The following is a 27,767-nucleotide window of genomic DNA, read 5'->3' as shown; positions in this document are numbered from 1 at the left end:
AAACGCAAGTTTATAAATGATTAAAAGTAACGATCGCCGGATATATAAGTTTCACGAAGTGCAAGTGCGCATGCAGAACGTATTTACCGAAGGTATGCCTGCCCGGCCCCGACGCCCCGTTGCAGGCTTTTCTTCCTAAACCGAAATAGACGACTGCGGGTGGTTCTCCAGCCGGCAATCTCGTCTCTCAGAGGCTCAAGGTGAATTACAGTCGCATGTATCTTCTCCACTTGGTGCTATAACTCGCGTAGGTGGACAAAGAGAGACGCGCCCCGGGCTATTTACTCTCGTGATATTTGTACGCTATCGGATAAAAGAGGCCTCGATCTCATTGCAGTTTTCGAAAGAAAAACGGTACAAGTTCGTGTCATCCCGTTAGACATTTCTGTCGACTTGCCAGTAGCGATATGGGCAACTCACTCGGGCGACAGTAACAAAGATGTATCAAAAAATAAACGATAAAAATCCCTAATACATACCACGTTGCCTTACGACATCTTGAAAAATAATACAGTCGTGAGAGAGTCTCGGAAAGTTGAAGCAGGAATTTGGCCGTTTATAAAAGGGACTAGAGCCGCAAGAAACGGCAAGAGTTTCTGGCTGGCATCAAATAGAGAGAATAAGTTTTCGCATAAGACAGGTCAGTTGTTTAAAAGCACCTGTCGTCAGTTTGTCATTCGCCGCGCGAGACTCGGCCGACTGCGAATAATTTACAGCGGGAATTACAGGAAGAAAAAGAAAAAGAGAGAGAAAGTGAGAGAGGATCAAATATAATGGCTACTGCGATTCGTGCAGCTCGTGGTACTATCGCAATTGTTCGATCAGGAATGTGCTCGCTTCCGGCATTCACCTTCGTATGAAGCAGAGATGCGGTTAGTTGAACCGAGCTTCAAATGAACTTTTGGAATTTCGTCGCGACATGTCGCGACTTACCGGAAATGATGTCATTACAGAGTTCAATAAGTTCAATTTTGAATAAACGTAAACGCTAAGGTTCAGTTCCATAACTCCCGGTTAACTCTTAACCGAGGTTCAACTTATTCATTGTCTCTTTCCAATTCTAAAATTGGAAAGAGATGAGAAACAAGTTGAACCTCGGTTAAGAGTTGACTGTGAGTTGTGGAACTGGGCCTAAGTCTTCGATCACGCGATTCTTTCAAGTGACGTAAATATGTCGCAAGCAAGTACATCGAAATACGTCGAGAGTAATTACCTTGGTGTTGCAAGATAATGATGAAAATTATCTCGCGAATCGAGAGAATCAATTGCAAGATCAATTTACGATAAATCGCGGATGCTTATTAATTACATCTAAGAATATAATTAATTATATCTAAAAAGAATGCTTAATTATATTCTTAGACATAATTAAGCATCCTTACTTTCCTATTAAAACTAACTGTCCATTTGCAACATAAATGTAAATAGTCATTTCAGGTGCGTTTTTGCCTGCACGAATTCGTTGTCCAAATTTATCTGTCACAATTTCGAGAAAAATTATGTCAAAGAGACCAAAAATGATTTTGAGAGTTTTTATAACGTTGTAATATTGGTAGCAAAATTTTTAAAAATTTCGTTAATGCCACTCAAAGGTATCAACTTTTAGTTTTAAAGTGCATTTTATTTCGATATGATTTTTCGTTTTCGAGATGTAACAATTTGAGAAGATAGCTTTTTTTTATTTAATACATGGAAAAAGCTTTTTATTCCATACTATATTGAATGGAAAGTAAGTATTTATATATAAATTTACGTTATTATGTATAAATTTAAGTTATTATGTATAAATGTTACTTGCATAATATAATCAAATCATACAAAATAAAAAAACAATATAAAATTAGCAAAATGAAATATGACAAATAGATAATAATATCTTTAATATGATTCAAGATTATAATTTTCATTATATTATATTTCATATTGCTTTTTTATTTAGTATGCTCGATTATATGTAAATACAAAAATACTTACTTTTCATGTAATGCATTATTAACATGAAATAAAATACCTTTTTCAGATATTAAATGGAAAAAGTTATTTTTAAATTGTTATATCTTAAAAACGAAAAATTATATCAAAATGAAACAAAACAAAATTCATTTTAAAGCTAAAAGTAATACTTGACTTTTACTACTAGTTGACTTTTCAAAAAAATATACTGTCAATATTACAACGTCAAAATCCTCAAAATCATCGTTTTTAATGTCTTTGACACTATTTCTCTCAAAACTGTTAGTAATAATCAAATTTGAACGACAGATTCGCGTTCAATAGTAAAAGTCCATCGAAAATAATTATTCATAGCCATAATAAAAAAAATTAAATTTTGTCGGACAATTGTAATTGACTAATCTCAAAACTTTTCGTAGGAAATAATCACAACAATCCTTCCATCATCTGTTATGATATAACCAATATTTCATGTAATCACTGATAGGGAGAAAAAATCTATATCCCATTTTGTCATTATACAACGAAATTTTATAGCACACTTTCACTCCAACATGACATGACCTTGAAATTGTTTGATGTTCTAACTGAAATTTTTCAGTTGAGTAAAAACATGATCACAGCAATATCACTAGCATAGATATGTGTATATTACTACGCAAGATTTCTAGTTTAAATTACGAAATTACTTATAGCGATAAAGATGATGCACATCGATTTTCGTATCAAAAATTAGATTCTATAACGAAATTACAATGAAAAAGACAAATTTCTACGTTAAACATTTCTAACTTTAAGCATTTCGCCGAAAATGAGGACACATGATAATTAGTTTACGACTTTAGAAGATTGTAATAGTAAATTAGAATTATAATTCACGTTTCGAAGTATCTGTTAGAGACGATGATATGTATATATTCAGAGTGCATGTTATATAACGATATTAGCGCGCATTTAGCATATACTTTACATTACAGTAACTATAGAATTTCAGAAATAAGAATGCGCATTTATCGATAATAGCACGTTCTAAATACGGACCTATTTGAGAGGCTAATAAGAACTGCTTTTTTAAAGGGTTAACAGGAATATTTAAATTATATTTTCGTAAGATTAATTATACAAAGTATCTCATAACAATCGTGCTGAATTCTGTATTTCAACTAAATTTTATATTTTCATTTTGTATTACTAACAGTAACAATCACTAAAGTATTTTAAAAATATTATACGCTAATTACTTAATTTAATTAATTCTTAAATAAATTCTACGATATATTTAATACATCTTACCTTATTTTATATCAAGTAATATCAATTTATCAATAAAGTACGGGCTATATGAAAAATTAAGATAAAATAGAAATGTCATAGATAAAGCAATTAATATTTATTAGCACTTCTTACTAAATAAATCAGCAATGTAACCATAACATTTTTAGTAACTGTAACATTTTTAGTCTTAGTTTATTTAATTTCATGATATATATATTTAAATAAACATATATTAAGAAAGTCTTACTGGAACATGTTAATATTATTAAATAATATCATATTGAATCCCGAGGAAAAAAACTATACAAAATTCCAAATTCTACTAAGAAAATGTTTGAGAAAAAAAAAGAAGGAACAATAAAATCACACATATAAATATCAACAAATTTTTTTATTTATCTTATCTAATTTTTCAATATTGTATTATTAATTTTATTTATTTAAGAAATATATACAATATGTAAATATCTTCTGATTTTTAACATTAATAAAATACAAACTATTAAAAAATTCAAACAAAATCTTTATATTTAAAAAATGATTGTTATGATCTTATTATAATGTTTTCTCTTTATCTTTTCTATTATTTATCTAAATAAATAAAAACTAAAAAATGTAAATGTCAATTATTTTCAGATTAAATTATATACATATATTCATTATAATATTATTAAATAATATCTTCATAATGTTCTCAAATATTGCAATTTTTTGAAACACTTGCCTGTGCTATATTTTAGCGCTTTAAAACAAACGAAAAATAAAAATATACCTCAAGATTAAATATCACAGTATAACTAATTCGTTCTAGATTATTTCTAAAGTAAAGAATTTATGAAATTTTAAGTTTTTTTTCTCTGCTGTTCTTAATCTCTAAATCTAAATCAGTATCAAGTATATATATACTGGTATATATAATCAGTAAATTCACAATAAAATTCAACTAAAAAAATCAATGAAACGTGGAATCTCTCTGAGCTAATTTTGTTTTATAGTATATAAGTTCAATATATGGTATTATAAAACTGACGTGCAAATATCGATATTTTAATTATATAGTGCTCAAACTTTCTTTCTTTTTTTTTTCACTGTCAGTATCAAAAATATCACTGGATAATCAATGATTATTCACTGATTCAAATATACAGAGTATTTAACTTTAAATATTTATTTATACATTACGCAATTATACATTACCTATGCAATTTTTTTTCACGGCTCCATTACTTTAAATCAAGGTAAAAGATAATTTCACGCTTGCCAATACGACGCGCAACAGCAAAATTGTAATGTAATTACGTTGATCTGTAAAATACAGATACACAGATATCAGAAATATTTTATTTTATCTTACATGCAAAACGCGCGTGAAACACGTTGCACGATAACTAAATTTTCGTTTTACGAGTAATATAGATAACAGATAAATAATAATTACTCACCCCAAGATTACTCCGCTGTCGCCCTATGCCTCTCAGGCCGCCTTCTCTTCTCAGATTCCTTCATTGCACACAAAATGTTCACTCACGGAAGCACACAACTAATTATGTAATGTGCACTTTATTACGTTACAACGTAATGACACGAAAAATCTCTTCAGTCCAAGATGTTTCGTAAATTACAAACTTCGAAAGATAAAAGTTCGAATCTTAAAAAACAAAGCGATTGCATTTACAAGCTAAATCCATTGCGAAGAAATACCGTATTGAAGACTCACAAATTTAGAAATAGCAACAATCTTTTATTCTGATACTGCATGATTAAATAAAGAACTAATGGCGCGACAAGCATTCGAGAATATGCAACCGAAATTCATATTTGATGTAAATATTCTACAAAACATATGTATTAAAAGAAAGTAATAAATCATGATTACTTTAAATCTATCAATATTTTATTTAGCATTCTAGATTTAAAAATAAAATTTGATCAAATTAAATTTGAATAGGCGAAACAATTAAACCGATGTGATACGTACATTCAAATCTAGGATCTCGTTAAAGAATAAGTATGAAAACGGTGTTCGTATCATTTTTTTAAATTCTTTCTGAATTGAAACAGCATTTTAATTAAGATAGTGAATATGCATAACTTTACTTCTTCTCCACACACATATTATACTTTCAATTATAATGAATTCTCTGAAACTATGTCATAAATTTTCAAAATTCGAGTACTGCAATTCTAATACAGATTTCATCTTTTATCAGAGTTATGACACTTTTCCATGTAAGTAAACGAGTTACAAATGCATCGTTTTTCCATGAACATTAAGGATTTCCTTTCATTAGCTAAAAAATTCTTATTTCACTTTTTTATCAATCGTTTATCTCGATAAGCAGCCACAAATCGCTTATATCGTTATTTGATTGGCTATGGTAATAATCGTTAGCTGTTCCGTGAGGAGTGATCGCGTTTCTCGCAACACCTGTCCCGATCACGTCTCGATAGAAAATAACGGAGAGCGGCACATACCGCTGCCTTATTCCAGTCTCGCCACGCGAATGATAACGTGACCGAGCACAGTGACATTGTTTTCGCAACGGTAGGCAGCACGCCGTTGCGACGCTCAGTGTTTGTTATTGTAACACGGCACACATATCGTTACGAAAAGGTTGCTACTGATATGAATACGTTATCTAATAAATGAAACTTCGTTTTACGTTAATTTCAGCGAACAAGTAGCTATTACCGTACATTACTTCATTTGATAGACTTCGTCTGATAAACTCGTTGAGCCCATTCTATAATTACGTAAGCAATTACGTAATTATGTAAGTGGCTGTAATTGTAAGAATTGATCAATCACAAGAACATATTCGAACGTGATTCGTCAATTCTTGTAATTACAATCTCACTTACAATTACTACGTTTACGTAAACAGCTTTAGCGTCGCGTAAGATAATGAATAATTCCTTTTATATGTATAGTAAAAGCGTCTGACAAGTTCGAGCAGCATACAGATATCGTATACAATTATTGCAGGGACTTGATTATATCAGATCTTGGTTTATTCACGAGTCGATTAATGTTTACTTCTATTAACGTAGATAAACTTTAATCTCTTTAATTTGCTCTTTATCCTTATCTAATTTTTAGACTAAACAGATAAAAAAATAAATTCAACTAAGATTAAAGTTAATCCACATTGGCCATAAATCAATGCCCGTTCTACCAATGTGGATCAACTTTAATCTTGATTTAACTAACTCTTCATCTTTTTTTGTAATTTTAAGAATCTAAGAATTAAAAAAAGACGAAGGGTAAATTGAACAGAGATTAAAGTTAATCTACATTGATAGAAATGGGCAATAATATATATATATTATATATAGACAAATATTCGTTATATATTATAATTAAAAGTCAAACTCAGCCAAGCAGATATAAAAATTGATATCATTTAAATCGTGAAATCAATAAAACAAATAATATTAGATGTTGGAATTAATTCGTAGCGTTTTTAATGAAAGAATGTTATTTATTTCACATGAGCATTAAAAAATACATTAATGAAAGTACTTCCCATCACTTGTAAAACGCTACGAATTAATTCCAACACCTAATAGTTCGGTACATGTGTAAATAAAGTTATTATTACTAAAATTCCATATGATTTTTTTATTGACCAATTGATTGTGTAATTCTAAAATTATTGTGTTATGCAATATTGTCACATTAGGATTTTCAATTTTTATTAATTTTTCAAGAATTTTTGCCATTAAATTATTGTGCTATGTTTGTAAAATAAGCTGCGTAACTATTTAAATGTAAAATTTTAATAATAAAATCTCTCTCTCTCTCTCTCTGCGTGCGTGCGTGCGTGCGTGCGTGCGTGCGTGTGCTCTGCTAAAAATAAAATGTAAATTTTAAGACATATAGTGAATCTTCTGAGAATATAAAAATTAACATATCTCATTTTGCATATCTCAGAAAATCCACAGTCAGGAAGGCTTTAAGTTAAAATTAACATTTTATTTTTAACAGTGTACAATTTTAATTTACACATAAATTAAATAAGGTATAGAGAATCTGCGACGTGGAAAGTATAAAAACGCTTGTAGGTGAAGAGTGAAACATCAGTAACGCCAAAGCGAATATGCATCCGTAGTGCAACAATGGCTGCTCGATTTTTGTCGATAAATCGATGACCAAGTGATGCATTTTAACAGCCGCGGCCGTTTACGCCAACGTAGTGTAAATTTGTCGACCCGTACAGAGTACAGGGAACTTCACTTTACGAACACGTTAGCGCAAAAAAAAAAGTAATTAAATGGGACGCGTTCGTAAACATGCTGACATAAACAATTCTAGTTTTAAACACGCTGCATATAGAAAAATGTAAATGTTGTAAATTATTATATAATAATTGTAAGTTCATAATTGAAATATATAAACATTCCATTTAGTCATTTAATTAATTTAATTTAATTTCATTTCATTTAATTTAGTTTATTGCAAAGCTATATGAAAAAACTACGTGTTAACAGAATAATAGACATAAAATATGATGTAATAAACTATAATTAACATAAATGTAAATACAATAGACAATAGTAGCTTGCAAATGGTTAGGCATCAGCAAAATTGCTGTTACAAAGTCTACCAGTAACAAAACCAGAATAAGACAACAATGCAATAAGAGGTAAACCAATAGTTGAAATCATACTCTCTCTCTCTCTCTCTCTCTCTCTCTCTCTCTCTCTCTCTCTCTCTCTGTCTCTCTCTCTCTCTCTCTCTCTCTTTCTCTCACACACACACACACACTCACACGTGCATATACCCGCAAACACACCAATTACATCAGTCTCGTTTAAATACTGTGAGTGACGCGATGAAACGCGAGGCAGCGGAACGAAAGGAGAACAGAGAGGGAGAGGTTTTTATTAAATCAAGAACGGAATTAAAATATTTGACAGAGGTGTAGGAGAAAGCGGCACGGAACTTAGTGGACCGATATATGGAAAAGGATAAGTAATCTTGGTATTTGGTGACAAGAGAGTTAAAAAAAGATAATGTTCAGAGTTCAACTGAAGGAGACGTCGCAAATATAGAGCAGTATTGGAGCGAAGGAGAGAAAATACAAGACAGCACAAATGGAGAATAAAACGTTACCAAATCTTAAGCCAGCCAGATCTCTAGTAATACGGAGATATATCGTATTTATGGACGCAATAGGAGAAGCGGAGATAAGAATTTTGGATACGTTGTACACGATTTAGCAGATGTTGAGAGCGAACATGAGAGGGAGCGAACGGGGGTGAAACGGACTTGAGGATGGAGAAAAGTGAATCCGGGGAGGCTAATACGAGAGCGTATTATCCTTGACGCGAAAATATTTGATCCTCCTACGTATCCAAACATGTTCAGCATCATGCGCCGCCGACAGTCGACGAGACGATAGCCTCAGTAAAAGTGCGCCGTTCAGACGCCGCTCGCAAATAAAGATCCTATCGGCCGGCCAGGAGCCGCAGACATCAGATGCATTCAATCCACCCCTCCGACGAGCCCTGATTAGTTCATTGCGTCTTGCTATTGTATAAATTTGACAATAAGTCGAGACGAGGACGATTTCTGCCAGGAATCCTGAAGGCACGAGCAATCTCCGATGAAAACACTGAGACAAGAGAGGATGAAATTCTTGTTATAATCTCAGTTCAGTTGTCTGAAGAGATTTTGAGACCTTTGGTAGACCAAATACGATGAGCTCATGGTCCCTCTGCTCATTGATTATGCGCTCAAAACTAGCAGACAGTCCATCCGGCAAGGCATGAAAATCACCGGTAGAAATCGCAGGACCAGCACGCACCTTCCTCTCCAGCTTAGCGAAGCGCTCCTCAAGGATCTGCCTTGCATCCATAGCAACCAGATCGGCGGATAGGCCATCCTTCGCCGCCGTCAGTCAATTCGTCGCACTCTCGACATTTCCCGAAAAGTTAAAGTACCTCATCGAAGTCCACCATCCAGCATTAAATGTCTCCAGAATGGACTCGAGACGATCTAGTCGAAGACTAAGTCTTGACTCAATACTAGCAATTCTGTGCTCCAAAGAGGAGATAGATTTAGTTAGAGTAGACATCATTCCGATGAGACATCAAAAGACATCTGAGAAGAATGACACCGCATTCCGTCATTTTCAGGTAGAGGTAAGAGAAAAGGCTGCGAGACGCAATCAGCCGAGGAGGCAGCAGCAGCTTCAAGTAGAGGCAACGACGACCCACTCCCAGTTGCAACAACAGGAACGCAATCATCGGAGGGGAACTATTATCAGCGCCACAGAAAGCGCAAGGGCGCTTACGCGAAATAAAGCGTTTACATTTAGTACACGTTGACTGACTTATACCAAAGTACACGAAATTAGACACAGAATAAGAGAATGTATTTACGCGTAGGAATCGCACAACAAAGGCACGCAGCAAATTAACAAAATAATTATTTATATCTGTGCCTGTTCTTTAAACAAAGGCAGAAACAAATGACGAACAAACAATAATGATATAACGGTTAGATCTGAACATAAAATTATGACGTGACCTATAGAAATTATTACACAATGAAAATATTACAGGAATGTAATAAAAATCACATAACTAACGCAGTACAAACGCACTAATAAAATAACGAAATGCAGAAAGATCGCGTCACTCACAGAAATACATTCTACTCGCTGACCAGCATGACGTATTCGCGAATACGTTAAAAGTAAAAAATTAGAAGATAAAAATTGAAGTGTTGCAATAATCCAACGACTACAATAAAATGAAAAATGTGCAGTGAGCTAATAAGTAAAGGCAGCAATTTTCACAAGCGAGAACGCAGAAATTGAGCAAGAAAGCGAAATCAGAGCAGAGCAACGAGCAAAAATGTTGATAGAACGAAGTGTCACACGAGACTCGATAATATTGTAAATAGGACAAACACACAGATACGATTTAAATTAAATTTTGACGAACATATCATTTTTCAGTTCTGATTTTTTTCTTGATAAACTCAATTTTGCGGAGAGAGTAATGTACTTAATAAATGAATTTAATTATTATTATTATGATATAAATTAATATTATGATATCGAGCATATTTGTAAACATCACTGAGAACATCTTGGTATTCATATTTTCACAAAACCTCTCATTCGTACACGACATACGTAGAATTGGCAAGTGTAGCGAAAATTCCACGCAAACGATGCCATCATATTTGGTGCACGTCGAAAATTCCACACATAGTAGCAACCGGTAGTCGCTATACTTTACATCGAGCGGAATGTTTTATTTACAGCCAAAAATTTTTTCAAAAAGTTTCGTTTACAGAAATTATACATCAAAATGATACTATCTAATATTACAATTAAAAATAAAAGCAACATTCTCGTTTTCTCATTAACATCTCATTATCAAATATAATAATTAATACAGTGCTTTTCCCAAAAGAATTCCTGATACATTTCGAAATGAGTTCTATTTCAATAAAAATAAAAGATAAAAATTCAAAGCTGGGATATAAATTTCATTTTTGTTTCCATTTTCGTTATACAACATTGTAACCATTTTTTTATTTTAATCAAGATAATTTAAATCATAATATTCCTCGATCTTAAAGCATTATCCAGTATTTTTGAGACAATGCTGGATTTAAAAAAAGATTTAAAGCCACGAAACAATTAGAATTAAAATTTTTTAATGACAAAAAAATCCTTTTGTTAGAATTGTCATTAAGGATCATACAACTTTTTAGAGAAAAATATATCCGATTGATTTTATCAAAATTGAAAAATGAAACTAAATAGTACTAATTTAAATGTCAACTTCACATAAAAAGTGAATAATTGTGCTTAATTCAATTACACTAAAAAAATGTCCTACAACAAGAAGTACAAATAAAATTTGATATCAATCAGAATTCTGGTTATCGTAATTAAATTTCTGTTTAACTCAACTACGTCGAATGTTTGATAGATTTATAAACTATAGTATCTGATTTGTATCTTTCTGGTTGAATCTATTAGAATTTTAATTAATTGTGTGTGCGACAGGATTTTCCCATGTATTATAATGCATAAATTGTAAATGCAAAATATTGCAAATGAAAATCATATGAATTGTTTATGTTAGAAAAATTAATTCTGAAGCGTTTCAAGGTATGAATAAAATTGTGTCATTACCACATATATATTTTATTGCTTTATTTTCTCAATGAGATGAAAAAAAATCAAAAGTATCATGATTGTAATGGGAAGACAATCGTTAACTGATCCTGTTCGCGAGCTCATTTTGGTAATACAAATAAAGAAAACCAATAAAAAACGTCTCGCGTCTATTTCTCGTCCACTTCACAATCTAATAACACGTTTTTATTAGGCGGCTTCCTTTACTACTAACAAAACCGTTAACAGTACATCAAAGTAACCGAGCTCGTGGTCGAAATCCCGGTGAATGAGTGTGTGTTTAGTGTTTCAACGTTTCATTATCGACAAACTTTACGACAGCCTTTAGGGGACTCGTTGCCGACACGTGTTTCCTTTGAAATGAACTAGTCTGTTTCGCGTCGTCGTTCCGCCGTTCGCACGACGTTCTCATTTGAAGGAGATCAAGAGAAAACAAAGTTTTCACGTAAAAATAACGATGACTCTGCTGGTACCAGATGCTACTGCGATTGTTATGACCTACCGCACCGGAAATTCAGCATCTAATCATCGAAAGAGATCAGAACAGAGGAGAGGAAGAGGATATACTAACATGAAGGCAGCGCTGGAAGATAATTACACTTTAATTAATTCATTTCTTTTTCAAGAATTTAATATCATTCATATATCTTATCGGAAGAGTTGCCGGTTAAACCATTAAATGAAGAAAATCCAATAATTTTTCGATTACCAACGTTTCTAAGATTTGGAATATATGATACTTTTATGAGACGCTGATTTAACAATTCGATCGAGAAAAAAGGAGATGAGTTTAATAAATCTAAATTTGACCCAATTATTTGCCGGATGGATAAAGGCAATCCAACACCTCGATTATGCAAGGAATATCGGTTACTTCATCTACTCGGCTATAATTCGGTTATTGTGACTAAAGAAATCTTTGTTAATGAAAACACGCAATATTCATCCGATCGACCTCAATGAATAAATCGCGCAAAATTGAGCGTGAATGTCGATTAAAAAAACAATCATTCAATAAACTGGCACACTGAGACGTACAACATAATTGCATTCCAAAAATAGTAAATTGATCGAGATATCGTAGCTAATGTATACAGGATGTGCGTCATCATGAAGCACCCCACAAAATCTTCAATACATTTGAAATCGTCTCCTACACATAGACTTCTATACTATATACTAGACCATTTTTGTTTTCAAATATATAGCTCTTAAAAGCATGTACTGAATTCATACGCATGCGTGGTATTAAGAGGATTTCAGAGAATAATATTAATACATGTATAAGTTACGTATTTAGTGTACATGTAGTAGGTTGCATATAGACTTCATTATTGCCGTACTGTCTCCATTGACATCTACTGGGAGGCAAAAATCACAAAAATAAGAATAAGACTTCATTATTAGGCTGATCATATACTTAAGGAACACACCAAGTCAAGAGAAAGTTAAAATAACTTTATTTTGACGTCAAGAAAGTCAAAATAATGATTTTGTTACAAAATTTGACTATTTAGAATTTGACATTAAAAATCAAAATAAAGTCATTTTGATTTTTTATTGACTTTTACATGTTTCTTGAGTAGAACTCTGTGATTACATACATCGACACACGCAATAACACATGCAACATATATGATATCATTTATTCCCTTATGTCACATAATACATAGATTTTGGAAATATCTTTTATGCATGATGTACTAAGGTACATAAGGGAATTAGCAGTATACACAACAATATACAAGTCTAATGTACAATATACAAGTCTGAGCTCCTATGTCGTAAAAATTTATCAAGTTACCATATATTGTAACGATTATATATCATAAATCCATTCATTTTTCATTGGGGATAGAAGACCTCGTATATTTGCATACATGTAGAGCGTGTGATCTGCCTTTCGGTAAACGAACAAATAATAAATCGTCTCGGAGATCAAGGGAAACATGAGTTATTTGTACCACCGTCTTCCATCTCCAGCTAATTACAGCTCCGTACCGAAACCGTCGTGCATAATTTTGCTCCTAAATATTTCACTCATATCGACGGGCGTCTATAATGTCTATATACGAATCACGATAAAACATCAAACGTTACATCAACATCGAAAGCGCACCGACCGTAATGTTGGCAATGCTAATTCAGTGCTCTCTTTATTCCCTTGAATTGTCCCACATTATCAGTATTATTTATAATTCAGGTGGCTTTGTTGAGGACGTACGGATTAAGTGTTGGACGACGGTCCGCAGATACAGTTAAAAATAACACCATAAAATACACAATATTTTATTTCAGTCCGGTTGCGACGAGTCGGGAAATTCAATGCTCCGCATTGCAGTCAAGAGATGTACTACCGAATCGCCTTAGCTTAAGCTTAGTCCTCTTTAGCCCGCTTTAGCCAGCCACGTCGTATCTCACTTGCCACGTAGCAGACATCATTTTTCATCGCGAATGCACCGTCTCCACCGCGAAAACACCGCGGCATAATGATATCCCACGACTGCGACTACTTACATTATTTAACCCTTTACGCTTCGTCCGTATTAGCAATAAGCTAGCAGCCTCGTACATCTTTCATAATAGTCAGCATAGGTCAGCTTTATGAAGTGCAACGCGAAAACTTTTCTCTAATAAAAACAGATATTTACTGAATCTTTTAATGTGAAGTTCTTGTATAGTTGTATTATATAGTTATATTATGATATTTTTCAAGATAGATGTGTCACAAACTTTAATTGTAAATAAAAATTTTTTAATGTAGCACAAATAAATATATCCTATCTATATTTTTAAAAAGAAGCTTGTACAAAGAGACGTTATCTGTAGGAAGAATAGTTTTGCTGAAGTATCTAATTAAAAATTTAGTTAGATACAGATCTGAAAATGATTTTGTTAGATCAAAATAATTACGTAGGAATCTCAAGCAATGAATGATCAATGCTGCAAAAGATTTTGACATTCTAGCAATTTGATATCATATATAATTATTTTCATGATAAAATTATTGTCAGATCGGTATCTACCTTGAAAAATATGCAGTTTTGTTAGACATTCACTTTACTATTCATTATTACTGTATTCTTAAATTGTAACAATATTACGTAGGAAATGAACTTGGTAAGAGTTTTATTCAGTGGCTGAAGCAGTTTTCCTGATAAAAATATATACAATAACTTGTAAATCTGCCCAATTATCGTATTTTTCAATAGAGTATTATTAGTTAAAATATTGCGTAATCCATTTATTGTACTGTTTTCGATCAATAAATAGATTCAGAATTTGCGCATCTTTTTGTGCGCAATACTGCAGGCAAAACAAAAGCCAGAAACTCAGAAAAACGTAAGACGTATCTAAGCAGTAAGCGAATTGGCTAATCATAATAAAAAAAACTAAAGGCAATAACCTTCTCTAGTGTAATTGGCCGATTCGCTTACTGCTTGCGTCTTATTGCCTTACGTTCTTGCACGTATCGTGGATTTTACATCTTAATTGAGATCTTAAATAGTATTACTTCTCAGTTATTAAACAGAGTTATTATAATTATTCAGTAACTGCTCAAAAATGCATAAAGTTTTTATCCAAGTGAAACTGAAATTTTAAATACTTCAGTAAAACCGTCCTTTTAGTGTAGATAACAACTCTTTATAACTAATTATGAATAGAACATTTCTTATATTACAAATTAAAAAAAAAAATATATATATATATATATAGAATATATTTATGCGTATATTCTAGAGTTTTAATTAAAATTCGTGATATACGTACTTAAAAAATTAACGTTAGGCGCACGATCATAAATATATTCCGTGTTTTAATTTCGCTTGAAATGCGTGTGCGGTTTAAAATAATTTCGTTACAGTAAGACAAACGAGATTTTTTTTTTGTAAGAACGTAATTTACGTTGGAATGACCTGAAGGAGCATATTGTGTCGCTTGGCAACAGGTGAAGGACGTTAATTAAGAAGTTCGCGATATTTCAAGCAAAACCCGAGTCTCGGGGTGTCACGGCTGTGCCTTCACGTAAGGACAATTTACGCGCAGACGTTTAACGCGATATGAATGTTGCGTGCACTGTAACAACGTGTTAACAACGACCAGCTAACGAGATGATATGCTTTCGTGAGACATTATGTTGACTAAATCATCTATTTTGTGATATGTGGACCCACTACTAGACTAGACTGTTGAACACGTTTCAACACGAGAATAATTTCACAAACGTTTCTTACAAACTATTTCCATGATGAAAAAAAAGAAAAAAATAGCCACGGATCTAAAAATTTTCATATCACTGTATCCACTTCCTGAAACTCCGATCTCTATCCGAAGGAAAATGGATTAGTCTTGGCACAGCAACTGTGTGCATCGTGCCTCTGGCAACGAGTAAAACTTAATTAAGGAACTGTCCACGGTATTTCGGTCGAATTACGCGACACACGTCTCTACGCTACGATGCGGCGATACGGGCGCGAGTGCGTGGCGCGAGCTATCGGAGTCGCGATCGTTGACCGTGCCGAGCTATTCCGCCATCCGCGACGGAATTCGGTTTTTGCATTGGGCAGTACTCTTTACCTCGGACGATCCATCCGCATCACCCGTGTCTCGCGTCGCCGAGTCCACGTGCGTGTCTTTTCCCGCAGGCTTCCCGCCGCCAGCTCCAAAGCCGGCTCCATGAAGCGCCTTTACGATTGGCAAAGAGAGACAAATGCGGCGGGACAGAAATTGGCCGTGGCATGTCAGAGATGGGCAGACAGACGGGAGAAACCGGGAAGAGTAGCGAAAGAGAAAAAAGGAGAGAGGATGATGAAAACATGGAGTCGGACGGAGGGCCGCGACGTGATCGTGCCAACCTCGAGTTATTCGCATAAGCCGTCCCAACGGCCATTTTCTTCTTCCTTCCTACTCCGCCTTCTTCTGATTCCCCGTCGCCTAGGCTCTTGACGAAAGGTGCCTGTGATTCAATTATATCAAAATTACCGAAAGCTCTAAAACTGCATGACAATCCCGCACATGTAAGAAAAAGCGTGTGAAATAGGAAATGATTTTGTAAATGACTGGATAACGCTTTCATTTTAATGCAAAGATTTTTTACGCACCCGAGAATTTATATAATGTATATAATGTATATAATGTATATAATTTATATAACAAAAGAGGAGACTTTGAAAGTGACACAACTTAAAAAATTAAGTTTCCTAAGACAAAGAATATTTTACACCTTGAAAACTATTGACTAATGAAATAATATTGAAAAGGAAAAGGAATATATTCTTTAACTTGAAAAATTTCATTTCTGTCCTTAATTCTTTGAAAGAGCTTTCTAACAAAGAAATTCAAAAAAGATATTGTTGTTTAAGGATTTTTTCGGGTCAATAAATTAAATTCTAATCTCAAAATTCTAAAATTTAAATTTGAAAAAAATAATGTAATTATCATGAAACTTAAATTTAAGAAATTATTGGTATCACTGAATTTGAATATAGCCTTAAAATGTCGAATTTCAAAAATGTAGTAGATAATCTGCAGGCTCCAATTTCATGAGACTCATAATCAGGGTTTAATTTGAAAATCAGTACTAACTGTTTACGTAGCATTGATGAACTTTAAATAAAGTAATACTAAAAATTTAATGTTTATTTGCAGTAATAAATTCTTTAAAATTGAGTTTTATAATAAATAGATTTTTTTTTAAATTCTGTCCACTATATTGGATCGCCATTTTGAATTTTACATTTTTGACCTCAAATAAAATATTATCGAATTACTCTATAAGCCAAGTTTCATGAAAATCCGGCAAGCAATTTACAAAAAAAATGAGTGTGACTCCAAATGAGGTCGCCGGTTATCTCACAAAGGATTAAAAAAAACTACCTTTTGAGTCGGTAATTTTGATGACTTTTTTTTTAAACCATTGAGTCTGACGTTTTGACAATTTTTTATAAAAATCAGTTTCATTTTTTATACTTAATACCGGGAATAATCCTGATTCTTTTTTATGTGAAGGATCACCTAAAGGTAGTTGTGTGTTTAAATCCAAGCCCCAATTAAATCACTATTATTAATAACGTACATTGTATATTATTAATTATTTTCTGATTTATTAATATTTGAGAACATATTATGAATATGAATTTAACCACAATTTTCTGAAAAAAATGGGAACGATACATTATACAATGAGTGCAAAGAAAATAGAGTAGCGCGTTGAACGGCTGAGAATATGAAAAATGCACATGTCGAGGTGAGAATCGCATACAAAGAGAGTTTATCGTGACCAACGAACTAGGACAGCAGGATAATCCAATACGCACCCGTTGTGCTCAGCCGAGGTAGCGATGTGCCGCCAGAAGTTTTTATTCTCCACGTAGAAATACAATGAGTTTCATCCACTACTAACAAAAAGTGCCCGCCTTTGGACAAAAAGAAAACGAAAGTTCAAAATTCATTTGAAATTGACATCGGCACGTGCAGCTGTCGTGCAATTGAATTCAATAGTCGATCTTAATCGCAGAAGAAACGGTCGTCTAGTCTAAGCTGATATAACCAATACATTAATATTTCAGATTACACAAATTATTTAAGTACTAAAGATCCATGAGCTTGACCTTTATTTCCCATTTATATTACGTATTTCAAATTAATATCCCATTTAGATCCTAATATACACCAAATTCGAAAATATTATCCGTTGAAACTATTTAATTCTATCGACATCATCTCACATTTTGTAAAAATTAATTGTTTAGTATAAATTACTTATCAAAATACCCTTGAATTAAATTAATTTAACATAGTTTCAATAAAATCAGAATCTAAAGGGAGTTTAATTAATAATATAAATAAAAAAAATACGGATAAACTGTTGTGTGCGCACTTCTTCGCCATTTGCCAAATAAATACATCTACTCTTCCTCGGAAGAGGTAACAGTCCCACGACCGCGTCGAGGCTGCACGCGCAGCGAGACAAGAAGGAGCAATGGAAAGAGGTAGACACTGGACAGACGTTATATTTAGCACGAGCACGTGGCGGCGTGGCCGGGTATCTCTTGCCCCTTACCCCCGGTAGATAGATAGGTCGGTCGGTCTATCTCCCGGAAAAGCTAATGGCAATGTGTGAGTACCTGTTGCCCCTGAGAACGCCCAGACATCTCCCTCTCCCCCCCCCCCTATTCCTCCTCCTTCTCTTTCACTCTACAATTCGCTTTCAGACCAAGTTGTACTTGCAGCAGCAGCAGCAGCATCACCGCCACCACGCGTCTCCCCCATAATCAGTAGAAATCGAAACCACCAGAGTGGGAGACAAGAGGGGATCGTCGTTGGAACGCCTTGGCCACGATCCAAGATCCAGACTTAACTGCTTTTCAGTGAGAAATCGAGAGAGAGGCCAACCGACCAACCGACCGATTGCTGGCTTCCGATGACGACGAGCACGCGTCGTTTCGCTAGATTATTATAGCGCCGACAACTCCAGCTAATGACGTCGAGCGCGTCAGATTAACTGCCGTCTTCTCTTCTCCGACAAATCACCAATTCTTGATCGCGGTTACTATGTCCGTTTCTACAAATGTAGATTAACTTTAATCTCGGTTCAATTTACTCTGTATCTTTTCCTAATTCTTGGAATTAGAATGGAGATAAAAAGTAAGTTAAACCGAGATTAAAGTTGATCTACATTGAATATAAGTCACTTGTTGAACGTTTTCATTGTAATAATATACTTTTAACCATTATTATAATTATATATATTATATATATTACAATTAATATAATATAATTATATTATAATGTAATAGAAAAATACATTTTTATTATCTATCATAAAAATTAAAGCGGCGTTAATGAGATTTTAAAGCATAAAATTTAAGCATTAAGCCTTAAGCTGTAAGAAATCAACCGATCGTTCTTTTTTCATTCTATTGTGGTGGAGCAATTTCTTATGACTTAAAAATCAAGATTGTTTTATATGTATAAAATATAAAACTTGTATATAAAGTAAATACTGTTACGAGAAACCAATAACAAATAACAATTGTAATTTTTCAATCTTTGTCATTTTTGGTGTAAAATCGACCAGTTTGGATTACATTATCATTTATTTATTTTATTACTTTAATTGTAAAAAAGGATTTTCATATCTGCATTTATACAAAGGCAGTTAAAAAAAATACTTATTTGAAAAATAATCAGTAAAATACACAACTTTTTAGGATTCTCTTAAAATCTCATTGTAGACGTCACTTAACACAAGCAAGCATTGCCTTCAGATAATAATTCATAATTTCATGATCATAGCTTCTGTAAAATCGTGGTTTGAAGTTTCCATCCCATCACCTTTGGTCGTAAACTATTTTAGAAAGTAAGTGTACTTTACCGAAAATATCTCGCATCAGTCGTTGACGAATTAGCAATGCAGCTATATCTATTGCCTGCGGCATACGTATAGAAGCTATTTATTTAGCACACGTGACATCCTTTGATCCAGTACGGTGGTTCGGTTAGTATACGGCATATTCATAGCACCGGGATATCTATTCGTCGTTACCACGACCAACGTCCGTAACGATACCGCATTTATTCATCCACGTTTTATCTTCACGTTTCATTTATACTTGCGGCATCATACCGATCAAATCAGCGAAAAAATAAAGCATCATATATATATTGGGTCATCTAAAAACCGCGGATACTTTTTAGACCCAATATCTAACATCATCCAACAGATAATCATCATCCAGACAAATAAAATTGTAAAAAGTACTAAATAATAGTAATAAATACTTTTTAAAATAATTTCTTTATGAATAGATTTTGACCTTGAATAAAGTAGAACTCTAAATAAGAATGAAATAAAAAAAAATATCTTTTTTTATTTATTATGCTAGTATTCTTTATGACTTAAAGATAATATAAAAGGTACATTAATAAGGGACAGACGCAGTAATAAGGGATAATTATAAATTTATAATCTAAAACCGTGGTAAACTTATAACCCTAAAAATGACCTACAAACTTGAAACTCTCGCCGCATTTCAAGCCCCACTTTTTATTTTCGTGCGAAAAGAAATTTAAAATCTGTTATGGGACATAATTTGTTAATAGCGTTGTTGCTTTCCAGTTCAAGGTCTGTTTTTTTCGGGTTGTAAAGAGACAGAGTGAGAGAGAGAGAGAGAGAGAGAGAGAGATTGCGCAAGCGAATCATGACGTAAGGACATGGTTACATCAGGATGACATTACGCAGGTACAGAATACCCGAGGCTTCCGATTAGGCGAAAGTAATTGCCACGCGTGGTCCGATGGGAACCCAAGATGATTGCCTCGTACAAATTCAGACGGACGTTCCCATCGCGCGATGACCTATTAACTGCGCCATATCTTGACCGACATACCGCCGAACGCTGTTTTCGACACAGACGATCATAATTCATACGTCACTACGAAATTGCTATCGGAGCCCCCCCTTTATTGTCGCAATTAATCAATCATTCTGACCGATTCGACATTTTACGTCACGTTTCATCCGATCGACGAACAATACAAATCTCTCGCGTTGAAATATAAACAATTTCCGCCACATTACTGTCACTTCAGAGTTCATTGGGTTCGCTCCGCACTTTGTCGGCGCTGTGCAAAATGAAATTTCAACGTACGACGTACACGCGCATAAATGCATCAATTATTAACCGGTATATATTGCTGGATTCACAAATGCATTGCGCGAGCCATAATGTATAAATGCCAATGTAGGTGATGATTAGAATTAGCTTTGAACTACCTTCGCTTTGTTCGACGTGTAATAATTCAGTGCTTACGCGAGTCCATAAGTTGAACTTCTCGTAACTAGATTATCGTCGCAAGTATACGGCTGTCAGTATGCTTGCAAACTATCGACGAAATTATTCCCGCACAGTGACATATGCATCATTCGAACTCCGCAACGTCTAAATCTCACCTAAGCTTGAAATGCACATTAATAATTAAGCAGAACAAGATTATTCACGAACGCACGTGGGTGATTAATTAAACTGTGTATATACCATACATATCACACGAGGTCTGTATTTTATTCCTGTATTAGACTATATAGACTAGAACTCTCTTTCTCGCTTTCGCCAAATATCAATATATAATAAACATATATCTATCCCACTTAAATTCCAAAAAGTGTATACTAATTCAGTCACAAAAATTACCGCGAATTAACCTCTCATAGAGGTCATCTCTAGGCAAAATTTCATTTATAAATTCTTTGAACAAAGATTTTAACATTTACAACAGTTCTAAATTTTTGTAGATTTTTTTTAAAGCATCTCTAAAAAGTGAATCAAGTATTAAAAAAATAGTAAATATTTTATTATTTTGTAATCAAAGACTACGAGTCACAACTAGATGACGAGTGTTGGAAATCAACCTAATTTAATAATTAAATTATAAGTACATAAAAACATAAAAACATAACCATAAGTTTCAACTCCTATCGAGTCATCCTTAGTGTACAATTTTATAAAAACAAATAAACTTGTGATTTGATCGTCAACATAGATATAACAGTTCTATAACATATTCCCATTCGAAATTTTTGCTATGTTAAGGCGATTTTACTATTTCGTCCTCGAATATTTCATGTCCCTGATGATGTTCTTCCTTCTCCATACTTCGATTGTTGCAAACGGTAACACAATTCACCCATTGCAATTTTATGATTAAAGGCATTCTCAGTATCTTTAATTGACCAGTATTTCCAAATTGAAATAAGTTCACAATCCATCGAGATATTAACACAGAATAATTACATCAAATACGTTATTTCCAAACGATTTAACAAACAATCTAAATAAATATTTCAAATAAAATAAATAAATAGTAAATATTTGCTGATAATTACAATCTGTTATAAGTGTAGCACTAAAATCACTGATTTTTAGAGAGTAAAAAAACAGTAAAAAAATTTGTCCTGGTCAAGAAAGACCTAGACTGCCTATGGAAATAAATAAAAATGTGTGCCTGTATACGAAAAGTTAATAACGATCTAAATTTTTAAAAGAATAAGAAAGAAATGTGTTATTTGAAAACGGCATGAATTCTTTTTTATCAATCGCTACGGAACACCTGCGCGTTCTAACCTCAGTAGGTATATAAAATGCAATTCCCAACTCCCAGCCAAGCAATTGGTCAACAGTAGTTCGCGCACAGGACATTCTTGCCGCTTTATGGTCTGCGGACACCTTCCCCTTCCGTGGACGTGGATTGTTACATAAATAAAAAAGAAAATTAAAAAATTAAAGAATTAAAAAAAAGGACACACAGAGTTCGAGTTGCTGGACCGAAACCTGATTCTCACACCGAGATCAGGGCGATCGACTTTCACTATTTACGCGAGGCTGGCTGGCGGCTCTCGTGCGTCAAAATCCACACTCGCGGATAAATGAAATAAAAAAAAGAAAAAAAAAAGAAAAGATGAAAACACAAAAGTGGAAAAACCGGAAATCTGACAAGAATGTCGAATCCACGCCATGCAATCCCGGCCGTCCGATTACGTGAGAGACCTCCCCGTTTAACGTTATACAGAAACAAAAGCGAGCGTTCATGATAGAACGTTATTAGTTCCGTTGGCTGCGTACACCGAGAAACTGCGTGGCCGGCTACCTTCTTACAAAATTGATTTACTCGCTTCTTCACAGACCTGTCAGCGTCGCCTGACGATAATACCGAGCAGAAGAAAAATAATTGATTAAGTATACGTGGTGTAGCATTTCTACGCAGTGAATGCGGATATCGACTAAATCCCGAACCGCTGTTAACAAACAGTTATATATATTTTAATACATTTTGTTATTATTTGATATAACAATATTATGTATATGTGTGCGAATACAGAATTTATTCGGATTTCATTCGATTTTTGGTCCTGCCGCGCTACACTGATTGTGAGAGAAAAATGTTTGGTGTTTGTAATTATAATTACAGGTTACTATTATTAGACAATGGCTATTGCAATGTTAATAATAATAACTATATGTATGATTCTATCAATAAATATATGTAGTTGGTACCGAAAAATATAAATTATAATTATGAGATTTATCTTGTTCACTAAAATTCACTGAAGATGGCTCTAAATGAGGACGAAACATATATCCGAAGAATTTGTAATGTAATACATGTACAATATATTAAAATTTGCTTTAATAACTACATTGTTACTCTCATTTGCCACATTATTTCTACAATTATAATTATTATTAATAAAAATTATTGCAACTACTACAATTTATGATAATTTTTTGAGACAACCAGAGAAAATGTAGTTATTATTATTATTAATATTAATAGTAATACTTAATCATAACATAATTAGAATCACATATATCAAAAACTTTTTTCTCAATTTATTTTCAGCGACAACTGAGATATTAACTTCTTGATGGATTATCCATGGCAAAAGTGGTTAATGTAGTCGTCACTTCTCTCTGATCTTTTTCGATGTCACGCTTGGGAGGAGACCAATATGATATTATCGAAGCACGTAACATGCGATTCTCCCCCCCCTCCTCTCTCACACATACACACACACACACACACACACACACACACACACACACACACACACACACACACACACACATACTCCTTCTTTCTCTTTCGATAACGTCAACAAGAAAAATGCTCGTAGCAGAAGATATCTATGATGTGGATCGATCGAGTCATAGAGGACTTGGATATAAGCTCGCGGATCACGGCGGAAATTCGCGGAATCTTCGAAACGCTCGCGGATCATACGCGGGAGGACCGAGCGAGGCGGAAATCGAGCTCTTCCTGATGTATCCGTCCTGGATGGGATATAAACGATGTCGATGGCGTATCCACGATCGCGGACGACCGAGTTCTCGGTAAAATGAAAAGCGAAGTTCGCCCACAAGTCGTTAAACGAGTGATAACAATGCTCGAGTTGGCACTCCGTCGACGAAGCTCTATAAATTCAGCAGTCACGGCCACGCGTGTTCCACTGCGAGAGCTATTTTCAGCTTCGTAAAATGCTTGCACGGAATTGTCGGAATTATGGTTCATGAAGTAATGAGGGCACGTGTTCAATGAAAATATGTTTGTGTCCGAACTCCTGATGCCCGCGCAAACACACCGTCATTACGTCCGCTTCCCTAAGTTTCCACGATATCTTATTATCCCGAAGAATTCTACAAATCTTTTCAAACGTGTAATAAGTACGTATAGAAGATAACTTTGTAAACGCCCGATTAGATTTGATGTTACGATCGTTTGTAATTTTCAAGCACTATCAATTTCCGATCAATTCCTTCATCGTATATGCATGCGAAACGGAGTAATCCATCTGCGCTATTAAATATTTTAGCCCTCTGCTACATCAATTAATTCGTTGTGCAATATCTTATTGATGTTGCTTCCATCCGTCGCAATACTAATTATGAAACTTACATATTTGCAATTGCATTTCCGTTGGAAAAACTTAGATAAAACCTTATCTTTGAGATACCAACAGTAAATAGATCTTAAAGTCAATTTCAGACATTCGTTACGTCGTATTTGCAATCAGATTCACTACATAAACTCAGATGTTTGTCTTGAAATATAAACTAAGTTTTGTTTTTCTGCATGTTTCATTAATTGATTTTTGAAAAAAGCTCATATGTGTGTCTATCTATGTTACAGATTTTAAATCTCTCGATTTTTACAAAGGTTTGAAGTACTGACGTGACAGATGAAAACCTTGCGAAACAAAATATACAGTAACACTACATTTATCGAAATACCAAAAAATAAAATGAAAAGAAAAAGTAATGGAATCTCGATATTAAAAATAGAATTTACAATAAAATCGACAATGAGTTTCTTATACCAATATGTCATATATGTATGCATACTAAAAAGAAATATTAAATTTCAATAAATATTTGTTAAAATAATTCTAAATAAATATTTACTAAATAAATAAACATACATTTATTTAATACAAAAATCATTAATTTGATTTAACTGATAACTGATAATTTTTTAGTAAATATTTACTTACTGTAAGGAAATGTTTACTTAACACTATTCAAAGAAATATGTATTAAGATTTAGTAAATTTTTTCCCGTGTATTATAGATAATATCTATTACTTCACCTAATTTTTTTTTTTATATTTCACATCCTATGCAAAATGTGTCATATGTAAAATATCATAAAATCAGATGAATCTATACTTTCATTTCAATATATCAAGGTGTTCGATATTTTTTAGACATACACATCTAGAGCGTATAATTCAACGAATCAAAATGTGTGTGTGTGTGTGTGTGTGTTAATATTAACACATATTAATATAATTCTATATATTATAATAATAATTAATTCGAAAGATAATTAATAGGAGAAATGGAGTATCGGCATGTATCGTAATACACGTAAAATATTTTGTATTTCACGAAATTGTCCTGATATTTATTTTGGTATGCAAAGCCAGCTACCGCGTCCACATTGACATTCGCGCAAAGAGCGAGTAACGAGCCACTCCGCGTGCCATCGCATTACCCATTGAAATGTGATGTCAAGTAGTAAAAGAGATACTAAACGTGATTATTTTTTAATTAGCTACTATTAGTCCAATTAATTAACTCCCGCAATTACCGATAAATACGTTGACTAGTTATCGAATCAAGTATCTCGTAAAATTTATTTTATATACATTTATATATATATAGATATTTTGTGTGTGTGTTTGTGTGTGTGTTCCATGGAAACAAAACGGAAAGAGATGGAAATTATAAATCATTGTTTTATCGTAATATTTACACGAACTGCAACAATTTTTTTAACGACTAGAATTAAATATATCTTGCAATGTGCTTTTTTCTCTAACTAAGCCAAATGTAATTTACTCGTTACCTTCGGAATAAAAATACGAAATAATACATGCCGGATCGAGCGATTTAAATAAATACCGTAATCATTAGACTCTTATTTTATATTCGCCAATAATGCGCGACATAAATTCAACGTTTACATATCGTAATTTATTAAAATTTCCCGCTATTTGATATTTCGTTTAATAGGTTGATTTGCGAGATTGGATATATTGGATAATAAAATTCGTTTTTTTCATTATTTTCGCAAATGCATTTCGATGGAATTTTGTCGCAATGTAAAGTGTGCATCGTATTCGATTAATGGAGAAAGTATTGTGCAAAATATAATTAGGGTAACTCCGGTATATACGCCGCACCTATCAAAAACTTAATTTATTAAGTATTATTTACTATGTTTGAAGTAAACGAATTATATCAGTAAAAACTTTGTACTTGTCTACTTATAAAAAAAATATTGGAAATCTGAAATATTTATATTTTGTATTAAAAAAGTGAACTTTTTTAAATCTTTGTATTTTTGCCATAGGGATGAGATATATGGTTATTCAGAGAGAGAGGGGATATGTAGGGGGGGCTCATGAAAAATTTACAAATAATGCATATAAATAAGTCATAAAATCACATAATAACTTATAAAATGCGTTTATAAAGCTTTATTAAGGAATAAGAATGATAAATATGTATATGAAGTAATAAATGTGAGAGGTTGTTTTTATTGTTTACATGTAAGATTTTTTATGTTAATAGGTAGACAAGCAGACATAAATCTTACTAGGATTCAGAGACCAATGGGAAACGATCTTAAAGATAAGTAGATGGCAGTACGAGATCGTGACTCTATATTCTTTTTGGCAACTCTGGACACGCCTTACTAATTATATAGTCCTTGTATTTTTCTCACGAGAACAATGTATCATACATCCGCAACATTAAAGAGTTTACTATATTATGTGGTTAAATTATAAGATATTATTTAGCGATAGCCTCCTATCCTCACAATAAATAATAATTACAATCTTCCCATGTGTATTACGAGTGTGTATTATCAATTGAGGTATATATTTCATGTAATGCGTTTAGTATATTTACACTGAATTCAATCTGCCCACTTTGTATACTTTGGGCGTAATAAATTCCACCCGCTAAAAATGCCGTATCCCAAACAGATAGGATATACAAGTCAACTAAACAAAGATTACAAGAACAAACAATATAAAGTACTTATATTTTGTTATACAACATGTTTTACTATTCCTCTACACTCATGTATTATGAAATAACTAAGTCTTTTGCACGTCCTACAGTAATCATTTTATGTAGATTATAATTTATGATGGGACGCTACTCAACATAGTGACAAATCGATTCAACTCGCAATAATTTTATTAATATTAAGAGTAAGAAACTAAAATCATAACACAATACTAATATAATATAAAGTAGTTGCGAGAAAATTATTCCCATTCCTTCTATTTTTTCTAATTTT

At 33.2% G+C, this 27,767-nt stretch overlaps 2 protein-coding genes across 4 annotated transcripts in view; one reads left to right on the top strand and one right to left on the bottom strand.

The window, feature by feature from the left end:
- LOC105146578 (pseudouridylate synthase RPUSD2) overlaps positions 1-27,767 on the bottom strand; it is a 176,675-nt gene that overhangs the window by 130,511 nt on the left and 18,397 nt on the right. The window lies entirely within an intron of this gene.
- LOC147910945 (uncharacterized) lies at positions 6,797-27,228 on the top strand. 2 transcript variants are annotated; one of them, XM_087407614.1, is made up of 2 exons: positions 6,797-16,346; positions 27,029-27,228. In XM_087407614.1, exon 1 carries the CDS (start codon positions 9,214-9,216, stop codon positions 9,559-9,561), a length of 348 nt encoding a protein of 115 aa, XP_087263740.1. In that variant the 5' UTR covers positions 6,797-9,213; the 3' UTR covers positions 9,562-16,346; positions 27,029-27,228. The 2 variants fall into 2 exon arrangements, 1 of the variants encoding a protein (XP_087263740.1); XR_015545603.1 differs by lacking the exon at positions 6,797-16,346 and adding an exon at positions 16,357-24,616.

Source organism: Acromyrmex echinatior, chromosome 1, assembly GCF_024713525.1.
Source record: "Acromyrmex echinatior isolate Ae372 chromosome 1, ASM2471352v2, whole genome shotgun sequence".
NCBI lineage: Eukaryota > Metazoa > Arthropoda > Insecta > Hymenoptera > Formicidae > Acromyrmex > Acromyrmex echinatior.
Note: the sequence above shows the minus strand (reverse complement) of the source record. Positions and strands in the feature narration are given on the sequence as shown.

Excerpts from the sequence above, each read along its gene's own strand:
- LOC147910945 (XM_087407614.1), top strand. The coding sequence starts at position 9,214 with ATGGACTCGAGACGATCTAGTCGAAGACTAAGTCTTGACTCAATACTA.